General features: G+C 37.1%; 1 protein-coding gene across 1 annotated transcript; it reads left to right on the top strand.

The window, feature by feature from the left end:
* On the top strand, positions 1 to 6,156 carry LOC116208661 (receptor-like protein 4). The gene is made up of 9 exons (XM_031542199.1): positions 1 to 228; positions 1,710 to 2,765; positions 3,126 to 3,273; positions 3,801 to 3,872; positions 4,307 to 4,378; positions 4,631 to 4,702; positions 4,785 to 4,862; positions 4,949 to 5,130; positions 5,607 to 6,156. Exons 1-9 carry the CDS (start codon positions 150 to 152, stop codon positions 5,726 to 5,728), a joined length of 1,881 nt encoding a protein of 626 aa, XP_031398059.1. The 5' UTR covers positions 1 to 149; the 3' UTR covers positions 5,729 to 6,156.
* The last annotated feature ends 5,908 nt before the right edge of the window (positions 6,157 to 12,064 follow it).

Genomic DNA, 12,064 nt, shown 5'->3' with positions numbered 1-12,064 from the left:
GTCCAAGTAGACACTCTCACCTCGCTGCTCTCATCTCTGTCTCTCCCTCTGTCTCTCTCTGTGTGGAAAGTCTGAAAATGGCGACCTTCGAGATACGGAGAATGTGTGTGTGAAGCATTCTCGGAAGCTGCACGCACTCCGCAGCGACGATGCTCAGGAGGTATCAGCTCTGGTCATGGCTCCTCCTCAGCCTCCTTTTCCACCTCTCCGCTTCCTCAGCTCGTCCCCGTAAGTCCACTCTCTCAGATTCCGATCTGCTGACCATAGTCTGCTTCCATTCGTGCCGTGGAATTGAGTTTTATCGCTTTGTGAGGCGATTCTGCGAAAATGGCCAGTGCTCATTTGCTTGCTTCATCTGCTGATGCTGCCTCTGTGCTGAGATTGCGGCTTATCTGCTTTATCCATTCGCTCTGCTTTTTCTGGCGTTCAATTCAATTGATGGTATACGTTTAGCTTCGGTGGTGAGGATTGATTGACTAGTTTGACTTTTAAGTGGAAAGTTGAATTTAGTAAAGTTGCATTGGTTGTTGGAGAAATGGTTTGACATCTCGTAGGTGAACATTGAGAAGATTGCTTGACCATTAAGATCGATTTCCATTCATTATGCTGCTTTCAGGGTCAATTGATGACGAAATGAGCTTGGAGTTGAATCTTTGTTTCATATGATAGTTTAAATTTTGATACTTGATGAAGAAGAGATTGCCCATCATTCCGCTATAAACAAACTTTAGGGAGATTGGAATCAATCAACCAGGCCTTGTCAGTTCTTGGCAGAAATACTGTGCTGTGCACAAAGCTTTCTAACTGGAATAAGGGTGAATGAAGTGCATAAAGATCATTCCTTCTTAGGAGGAACACCTTGTTGATATCAGAGTAAAATCAAATGGACCTTTCAGGACTGTTTCCTTTATATTCTTTTTTTTTTCCTTGGATAAGTTTCCTTTATAGGCACAATGACAATGTTAGAGAACTCTCCTATGTCAGGTACAAGGATAGAGTTCCAAGAGTATAGAACTGGTCCTTTGCAGCTTTGAAATTCTATCCCCCCAGAGTGATTGAGACCTGATTACCCAAATTCAGGAGACAAATTGGGGGGGGGGGGGAACAAGGAAGAAAACACGTGTCTCTAAACATGTGTAATAGCATACAGATGTCAACAGTTGGCCTAGTGGCTTTGTTTCTGTCCAGTACTTTTACAAAGTGTAGATTGAGTTTGAAGCTCTACCAGTTCGGCAATCTCCATTTAAGTTATCCCAAACGTTTATTTGGAGAAATGGATTTTCATTGCGTGTGGAATCACAAAGCCATAACAGCAATTTTTGTAAGTGTGAAATAATCAATGTCAAATAAATATCAACATTGTTTTAATTGTACATTCCTACTGTTAACAACTGATTTAGTTATGGAAGCATTTGTATACTCTGCTGTTTTAAGAAGAAAGGAATTAACAGGGTAAGGGCTGAATGGCATCTCATGATGCATATCAGAATATTCAGTCTGATGCACTATTCATCATTTTTGGTCCTGCTGTACCACATTAACCTAGAATTTAAGAGTGATTTTTCTGCAGTGTTTACATATTTAAAGGGCACATATATTGTTTTGGGGCTGTTAAATTAGAGAACATGAATGACCACTTTGCAGTAGTCACTTTCTTCAGCTACTTATGTATCTAATTCGGGAAACTGTATATTCTCTATTGTTAACAGCACCCTTTGCCATGCGCATTAGTTGTGGAGCACGCCAGAATGTCCATACGCAACCGACCGACACTCTTTGGAACAAGGATTTTGCATACACTGGAGGGATACCCTTCAATGCAACGACACCGAGTTTCATAACACCTCCTCTTAAAACTCTTCGTTACTTTCCCCTGTCTGAAGGGCCTAACAATTGTTACAATATCAATAGAGTTCCGAAGGGACGCTACTCGGTGAGGATTTTTTTTGGATTGGTTGCAAAACCCACTATTGATAACGTACCACTCTTTGACATTTCTGTTGAGGGCACTCAGATCAGTTCACTAAAATCGGGTTGGACCAGCCATGATGAGCAAGCATTCGCTGAAGCTGTGTTATTTCTTACAGATGGCACTGCTTCTATTTGCTTCCATAGCACTGGTCATGGAGATCCAGCAATCATTTCGATTGAAATTCTTCAGGTTGATGAGAATTTATATGATTTTGGAGCACAACGTGGCCAAGGGATAATCCTTAGAACAGTCACACGATTGACCTGTGGGACAGGGAAGCATAAGTTTGATCAGGATTATAATGGGGACCACTGGGGGGGTGACAGATTTTGGAATGCGATTTCCACATTTAGTTTGGAGTCGGACCAAGAGAGATCTACTGAAGAAAGCATTAAACATACTTCACTTTCACCAAACTATTATCCCCAAGGTCTTTATCAATCAGCAATCGTCGGCACTGATAAGCAGCCTGATCTAGAGTATATAATGGATGTGGATCCCAACAAAAACTACTCAGTATGGTTGCACTTTGCAGAGATAGATTCTTCGGTCAGAGAGGCAGGACAAAGGGTATTTGACATTCTGATAAATGGTGACACAGTTTTCCAAAGTGTGGACATTGTCAAATTAAGTGGAGATCGTTATGCTGCTCTGGTTCTAAACACGACCATTGCTGTTAGTGGGAGGACTTTGACAATAACCTTGCAACCAAAAGAAGGCAATATTGCTATCATTAATGCCATTGAGGTCTTTGAAATTATTGGAGTTGAGTCAGGAACCTCAAGAGACGAGGGTATGTTTCTACTTTCTTTATTATGTTAAGGTTGTTCACTAAGATATCATCTTTGTTTAACTAAAAGCAACTGTCATCCGATGTCAAGTACTTTAAGTCATTACTTGTAAAAAAAAGAAAAGAAAAGGTACTTTAAGTCGGGCCCTGCTTGAGCATGATACTCATCACAGTTTACTCCCTACTTATTGCGAAGTGATAATACCTGCCTCCCCACACTCCAAAATTCCAGATGATTGTCTTCCCCATCATTAGTTAACCCCATTTAGGGTATAAAGTGCTCGCTTGCTCTTAGCTGGATCTGTCTTTTTGGCATGAAAATTGAGAAATCTGTTGCCTGTGTTTTTTTCCCCTTTCTTTTAGTTCGGGCGCTGCAATCCCTGAAGAAATCATTGGCACTTCCCCTTAGATTTGGTTGGAATGGTGACCCATGTGTTCCCCAACAACATCCATGGAGTGGGATTGATTGCCAGTATAATGCCACCAGCAATGCTTGGGTCATTGATGGACTGTAATGCCTCTCCACCTTTGCCTTTGGTTTGTTTGCTTATATTAATGCCCTGAAAGTATTATTGCTCACGTATATCACATGTTAATATATCTGTTAATTTATATTTGCCCCGTTGCTATTGCTAATATTACTTTCCCTGCATTCTGCTTAAATGCTTTATTTTTCGATGAAGCATGACCTGACAACTTGTATTTCGATTTCAGAACGATCTAAACTGCTCGTTATATAAGTTAAAGAAGGTCAAACATCCAAATAAATAATTTCTTTAAAGTTAAAGATAATGAAGGCTGGAATAATATTTTCAGCTGACATTCAGAACTTTGGTTTTTCCAATGCAAATAGTTTTGGGTTTCATAGTTGAGATAAATAGCCTTCTACTCATTGTCATCTTTAGATAGTTCCTTTTCGCAGTGATATCATTTCCTGACTGTTATGCCTTCGAACAGCTACTGAAAAACTGCATGTTGGGCGAAATTTTCTTTGTCAAATATTTAATTATGTCTCTAACATTGCCTTGACATGGCCAGTGGACTTGCCAACCAGGGTTTGAGAGGTTTCTTGCCCGAAGATATATCTAAACTGCAACATCTTCAGAGCATGTAAGAGCATCATATGCTTCTCTCTAGTTTACTGTGAACTACTTACTGACTTTTATTTGCTATCTAATGATGGTTACTCAGGTAATAAACATGCAATGTACTCTTCAATAGTCCAGATATAACACGGCATTGCATAATGAAATTGTTAAGCTCTCCCAAATTCCTTCATATGATTTCTTTGTTTTGGTTACAAAGGAGACCTGTGAGGTTAAAAGTGATTGGGTGGGTACAGAAGGGGCATAGGAAGGCCCCAAGGATGAGAATTGAGCTCATAAACACATGATCCTGGGATGGGGTATAGTGCCATTGCACTTAACCCCATTTGCCAATCCTTGATTTGATTAAATTTTTGAGACATTGTGCTCTTTCCTTTTCCAAAAGTATTATCTGAGAACCATTAATCTAGTCTTTACGTTTTCACCTGGTACTTGCAGAAACCTGAGCGGAAACAGCATTCAGGGATCGATTCCTTCTTCTCTCGGTAGCGTCACTACCATGCAGATATTGTAAGTGAAGCCAAAATGTTATCTATCTTTGCTTTCTAAAATTGCAAATCCTCTTTTACTAGTGATGCCAGCTGGCATTCAAAGGGTTTCTGTCAGTTTCTTTGCTATTGCAATACATTTATTCTATACTAGCAAAGACATATCATTCTTTACGGTGGATTTAAGAAATAATGGAATCTTCCCTACGCCATTTGATCTATGGAGATTGTCAAGATATAAAAACTGTGGGTAATTGATCTGGTTGCATGACAGGGACCTCTCCTACAATTTCTTCAATGGATCAATTCCAGAGAGTATGGGCCAGTTGACATCGTTAAAAAGACTGTAAGATGAAATCTTCACTTCCCAATAAAAGAGTAAAATAGAATAAGATGGAAGAATTTGATTTGTCATAGCTATGATGCAGAAATCTCAATGGAAATGCTTTATCTGGGCGTGTCCCGGCAGCACTGGGAGGAAGGCTTCTGCATGGAGCTAGCTTCAAGTATGCCTCATTTCTACATGGAACTTCTCAAACAGTTCGAAGTTCATATAGCACTAAAATCATTCTGTCCTTGTTTGCTCATACAGCTTCACCGATAATTCTGGCCTTTGTGGTATACCTGGACTTCCGACTTGTGGGCGTCACCTGTCAGTTGGTGCTAAGGTCGGCATCGGTTTAGGGGTGTGTATTGCGTTTCTATTGCTTGTGATGTTCTCTGTGTGTTGGTGGAAAAGGCGGCAGAATATTCTGCGAGCGCAGCAGATTGCTGGTAAGTTCATGATTATGAGATCACACTACTTGTTAACCTGAAGTAATACCGTAAGAAAATTAGAACGAAGATTAATTGCTTTACGTTCTAGACAAAGTTGCATAAGTCGTGTAATATCCAATTGGCATTACCAACTTGAAATATGAAAATCTTCATGAACCGGGTCTAGGTTAGGCTTTCCCGCTATATAATTATGTAAACTGCTTCATGGCCATGACACGAAAAATGGACTTGCTAGTGAACAGAAAATTGAAAACGGAAAATGGAAGAGCTTTCTCAAACTCATAATTTCATAAGAAATTTTGTTGCATCCTGTAACCGGAGAATGTGGATCAGTTTTTTAACCATAAAATTGAGGAAAGGATTAATTGGAGGCCCTGTTTCATAATCTACTGATTAGATGATTAACCTTAATATTGCTTATTGATGATTCATGACCTGCTTTCTTCCCGTCCTTTGTGTTTTCTTTTGCCCAGCTCGAGAAGCACCTTATGCCAAGGCAAGAACTCAGTTCTCACGCGATATTCAGATGACAATACACAATAACCATGGCTTCGCTCGAACAGCTTCCGAGAATGGGCCTAGCTTGTTATCATAGCATACCATGCGTTCATTGCCTCCTAAGTTACATAAATCATGTCAAAGGCGGATACCAACTCAACGCCCTGGCTCTCATGTCTAGTGAACCTTTGGCCTTGCGAGCACTGTTCAATCGGAAGGGTATGCCTCACAAGCTCCTGTTTCTGTGAAAGATTTTTGTTTCCCATGTATTGAACGGCCAAAGAGGGGTGAAATGCTTGTATCTTCTTACTTTTACATTCATTTAGGGGAATCTGAAAAGATGTAAATCATCTCTCTTTCCGTAACCAAGATGATGTTTGCATTTGTATCTCAGTAAATTTTCATCATAGATGTTAGAGTTACATAACGTAGAAATGCGACATGTATATTACTGCATTTTTATCTGGTTTGTTAAGTCTTGTTTACAAATAATGTATTCCAGATCGATCTGCAGTTGCTTTGACATTATCGGTTTGGTCAGACCACATAAATCATGTCATGATAGAAATCCCGGTTATGTGCTGGGAGTCGGGATTCCAATCGCCACATCTACGTATATATCGCTTGCTAACTCAAACTTCACTCCTGCGATCTCTGTCCTGCAGAAGTTGAACGCGGATTTGACTCTGACAACTTGGTAACTATTTTAGTGCTGTAGTGTCACACTTGGTCCGAAATAAAGATATTTTGATTTCGTTTTTAATAGGGTATAATGTCATCTTCTTCTTCTTTTTGCTTATCCATTTTAGTCCTCAGTCATTTTTATTATTTACTACTTGTTGATGCACTAAAGATTTTTTTTGGGCAAAAGTTTCTATTTGCACTTGCAAAGATGAAAGGGGGATGATGAAACATAGAAAACAAGAGGACAATTGAACACACATGGGCAGCTGAGAGGCATCTAAAATAGTCAGAAATGTTTGATCTTTCAACGAGATGAAAAGCTTATTATACACTTTAAAAGCTGCGGAAAGGCAAGAAAATGGTGCGGTACGAGTTGTCAATAAATATTGGATACCGTGGGCTAGACTTGGATCTTAGTCCAAACCGAATATATAGTTATACTACACGTGAGGAAGGACTTTTTTTGTATAAAAATGTTATACTTAGGTATATGTAAATTTAGTAAATGCTTAAAAGCTAAAATCGCAACATGATTTTTTAAAAGGAATGGTAGCATACACGGAATATGTATATGCTTGAATGTTAGGAATACAAAGCATAGTACAAAGCAGAGGTTACTTGATTGGGGAATTGCTATGAATGCTCCTGAGTGCAAATTTTGCGGGCAAGTTACAGAAACTAGGGATCATTTGTTCTCTTGCTCTATTACTCAAGCTGTATGGAAGAGTTTACTCTGCAGGGCTGGAATAAGAAAGGGAGTGACAGATTGGTTTTCGGAAGTTGCTTGGGCTTGTCTTCTTGAGGGTTGAAGGCTTGATTCTGTTATGTTATGCTTGCTTTGGAGTTGTCATGTTCATCAAATATGGCGAGAGAGGAATAACAGACTTTTTCCAGAAGAAGGCCAGCTCGGTTCCAGTCATTTTGCAGCATGCTCGTGATAGAGTGCTAACCATTAAGAAGTTAGATTTTAAGCTGCAATCTTCTTTGTCTGCGAAGACTAAGGGGTTTTGATGTATTTTGTGTAATGGTTTGCTTAGGCTTCGGGTTTTGAAGTTTCCAATTGGGCCTCGACTGATTGAGCGAGTTGACAGGTTTTATTGTGGGATAGATCATGATGTTCGATATTGTCAAAGGATAAAGTTTTTTCAACGTAAATTTTTTTATATTTACAATGACTTAAACCTGAGACCTTACATAATAAAAACAAACGCTGAATTGCTTGAATCAATCCACGTTGATTACCTTTCATGTGATATGGAAAGAACGGAAAAGGAATGAAAGGGAATTTTCTCCCCCTTTGAGAGGAAAGGAGGGAAAGGTGAAAATTTGACCGACATTCCCACCTTAAATTGCGTCAAATCACTCCTACGCTCTTTTAATTTTAGGACATTAATAAATAAGTAAGACATGTATTTCCAACCTCATCCTAATCGTTCAAGCAAAGAAAAAGTCAATGTGAGCCCTTTCAGTCATAATCTTTTCTGTATATCTCATTATATTTGAAAGTCCAGTAGGTCTTAACTAATTCAATTCAAGCCAGTTCGGCTCATTAAACGGGATAAAGCTCTCCCAACATCAATTTTCTCCATTTATAGGATTCGAATCCAAAAACTTATTTAAGTAGAATAAGTGTAGAATCATTTGAATTAATTTATATTAGTCTTTTTAGTCCTAATCAAGCATCCTGAGACAACGTTTTAAATGAAGAGGATTTATTACTTCTATGGTACTTATATTGACCATCTATATATAATATATAAAAGTCAAACAGCTGAATTTGAGAGTTTCATTTGAGAACTTTTAAGTCTTGGTAAAATGTCGTTACTTATTCAAGTCAATTCATTCAATAATCCTCAACTTCACGGTTAATGACCTTTCAATTCGATATCAATGGATTTTACTATATTTTATTTGTGTCCATATTAGACATATTTTGATTATCCGTTCATATTATTTGTATGTATAATCATTGTTTTGAAAAATTAAACGAGTTCTCAATAGTTTAAAAGAACTCCTCGATTTGAGTAATATTTTTCAAGTTCAACGTACCAACTGCTCTATAAATACGAAGCAAAAATTCAACATTTTGCATCAGTTTTTTTATTCATGATAATTTTTTGACACTCTAAATCTCATATTTTTCTCTTCACCAATGCATATTATGATATATATTCTTCCATAACGAGGGTTATTCTGATTCATCCCGACTAATCATCGCGACCTGCAATGAATTCTCTACAAATCCATGGGATAAATTCTCTAGCCACATAGGCCAATCCTATCGTTCATATTACAAAATCATTTACTCTCTATATATATGATATCACATATAATCATATAGCTTGATTACATATTAGTTTGGTAATATTTAATTTTTTCACATTTTGTTATATTGATTATGTCTATTTGATAAATATATGATTTTTAACAAATAATTTCTTTATATCTATACTTTATCCACTTATACATCATATATGTTAATTATTTAATTTTTTTTGTATGAAAATCGATAAAAATCTACCGCGCAATACGCCGATGCCAACGAGTCAATACTTATTTTGACATAACACTTGCCTTCATTTAAAATTAAGAAGTTCTACCCACCGAAAAAAAATTAAGAAGTTCTAATGTTCAATATTTTTCTTATTCCATACTTAGATTTGTGAGCTTCCTTTATTAAAAATAAAAAAAATGATAATGCTTTCTGTGAAGCATATCACTGATGATGTACAACCGGTTTTGATCCATTCCTTTGATACTATTAATGTTCACGCAGGGACGCACCTAGCATTTGGATCAGGGGCACAAGATCCTTAGGAGGTGAATATGACGATTGTCGACAAATTTTCTGGATTAGGGAATGAAATCAATAATTACACCAAAAATTGAAAAAAAAAATTGTAAAGTTACATGAACATCAAAATTTTACTAAGAATGATATTTTTTTTTCCCCTCAGCCTCCTTTGAGCCCATCACTGTGTTCACAGAAAATTGAGCTGCTCGAACAAAGCTCATGAGTATTTTGAGACCACGCTCGAAGTAGAACAGGCATTTAAAATTAGCCCAAATTAATTTAAAATTTTAAAATTTGCGTAATCAATAATATATAAGTAATTAACAAAAAAAAAGGAATTTACGAAAAGAAGACGAAATAAAGCTCTTGGATAGAATCCGACGAAGACGAAGACTAATGGCGGGGCCCACGGTAAAGCGGCAGCCACGCCCGCGGTTCCACACGTCTCATCAATTTTTCATGGGGAAAAAAGAGTAACTCGACGCACTCTAATTTACTAAATTAGAAATTTCACGTTTAACATTCAGGTTAGATTACAATGTTCATTTATTAGATATTTAAAATTTTTATTTTATCATATCAAACACATGAGCATTTTTTTATGATCGAGGATTTTTCATGTGGGACCCACATTTTGTCTCCATAGCCACATTCACAACTTTTGGTTTGCGAATCCACTGGTACACATGGCACCCCATTTGAAGCTTCCCTGTCGTGAACAATTTTCGTAAAAATTACACGATAAATGAAAATTGAAGAATATCATAGTAGAATTAGACTTTTTATGCTGAGTAGATTAGAATTAGACTAACTCGTCAATGTGGGTGGTGGACGTCAAAAAAAAAAACAGTGGTATATTATTATATTAATTTCAAGAAAAAGCTCCAATTTTGTTCTCTTTCTTAAATACAGTCAAATTCAAAAGTTGTCGAGAATTAAAATATGCATTTTCAGAGCTTATTTGTTAATTTTTTTGCTGAATGCTTTCTTTTTAAATAACCAATCGTGTGATTTCGTTGAGGTTCCCAATTTCCATCCGTTCTTTCATTAGTTTTCCATTAATTTCTTTAAAAATTATTTAAAATAAAATAATATTAGAAAAATATTACTGATAAAACGAAAACAGAGGACCAAAGGAGAGGAAGAGAGGGTAGGTGGGGGCAGGACATTTAGGATGCCACACGCTTAATTGGACAGTGGTAACTAACATCGGCTCGACATCGCCTAATTTCGTCCCCAATCTCACCAGTAAGACAATCATGCAAATCTCGGCGGCGGTGACAGGCCATCGCCACCCCCCTTAACCACCCATAGCTTCCTCTTCGATCATCTTCATTTTATCAATTTTCTTTTCAAAATTTTCAAAGTTATAATTTTATAATTATTTTTTATTGTTTGCAATTAAGAGAATTATTTTTCTGATGGAAAAATTAATGGAAGTTACGAGTGCCTATAAATGATAGTATTTTGAAATATATGCTTTAATTTCTAACAACTTTGGATTGTGATTATATCTAGGAAAGAGAGTAAAATTAGGGTTGTATGATAAAATTGAACAGAAAATATATATTTGTTTTAACAAATATTTATTCTTGAAATTCTTTAATATTTGTATGATAAAAAAATTATTATCATAATATGAACATTGGAGAAAAGTTGAATCTCCTCATACATAAACCTTCTTTTCTTCAGTTTAGCCTTCTCCATTTTACTCGGTTTTTGGATTAAATTGGATTTGAAAGACACAGTTTTGTCCTAAAAAGTTTCATGAAATTTCAAGAAAATTGACAAATACAATAATGAAAAAATAATTTAAAGGAGTTGATACTTTTTAATTAATGTAAATATTCTTTCTACAAATCAATTAACTTAATTCAATATGGACCACCTATCTTATATAATTCGTCATTTCATTTAGTAATTGTAACATGAAAAAGTCAATTATCGACGACGAATTAATATAGGAGGAGCAGACTTTTACATGACAAATTCGTCTAGTGGCTCCAATATTTATATTGTTTATAGATTTTGAAGAAATTCATTAAAAAAAGAATTATATATTATTTTGCTATAATTACCAGACATTCTTAATTGATGGAGTCGAGATCCGAGCTTCAAGTCTCGATGGTCTTCATGATCCGATCCGCACGAACAGTACTTCCAGCTAACCTGCACAAAGGGATGTCGAGGGTGTTCCTCTATTTCTCCCTTCGATGTTTAAGTTAGACTAGAGTTTATTTGATTGTTGCATTAATCATAAAATAACGTACTCGACATGTTTATATAGGAGGGAGGATATATCAGGATGTTCTCAAGATACTCGAGTGGAGATATTATTATGTAAATATTCGATAATATGAGTTACCATGATTAAGAAAATATCACATCACTTGCTTTATGGACACTTGACTTAGCCCGACTTAGTCGTGGGCTTGGGCCTGTTGAGGTGCGTCGCCTACTCTTAGCCTGATGGGCCAATGTAGAGGACTTGTTTGATGGGCCTAGACTTGGGTTGCTAGGACCGGAGTCCATCATTTGCCCCTTGTTTGTTTCATGGCTTGTCCAGGAAGCAAACACATTGACACTTGTCAACACGCGATTAGTTCAAACGCAAGCACACGAATCATGAACGGCGATATCGATGCAGCGCATTCTGGCCCACAGATCGACCCCATAAGAAGTGTAGAGGACGTACCCCTTGACCATTAGATAGTCGCGTCGTCTCGACTTCTGATGCGTGACTTCAGTAATTGCCAACAGCCGCTTTATCTTCCGAAACCGTCCAGGCAGGGTCTTAGATGTCATTATAGCATGTTCCGTCGCTCCATTTCCTTCTTCGTTCCTTTTTAAACTGATTTCTCCCCATCCTTCCTCCATTGCTCCTCTGCAACTTCAAGTTCCCTCACACTCTCTCAAGAAATCCTCCCTCTATTAACCGTAAAGTGCTTCTCCAGT

The sequence above is a fragment of the Punica granatum genome, chromosome 5 (assembly GCF_007655135.1).
Source record: "Punica granatum isolate Tunisia-2019 chromosome 5, ASM765513v2, whole genome shotgun sequence".
Classification (NCBI taxonomy): Eukaryota; Viridiplantae; Streptophyta; class Magnoliopsida; order Myrtales; family Lythraceae; genus Punica; species Punica granatum.
This window is presented reverse-complemented; position numbering and strand designations above follow the sequence as displayed.

Coding starts and splice junctions, on each gene's coding strand:
- LOC116208661 (XM_031542199.1), top strand. CDS start 150: ATGCTCAGGAGGTATCAGCTCTGGTCATGGCTCCTCCTCAGCCTCCTT. Junction 229..1,709: donor CGCTTCCTCAGCTCGTCCCC/GTAAGTCCACTC, acceptor TATTGTTAACAG/CACCCTTTGCCATGCGCATT. Junction 5,131..5,606: donor GCGAGCGCAGCAGATTGCTG/GTAAGTTCATGA, acceptor TCTTTTGCCCAG/CTCGAGAAGCACCTTATGCC.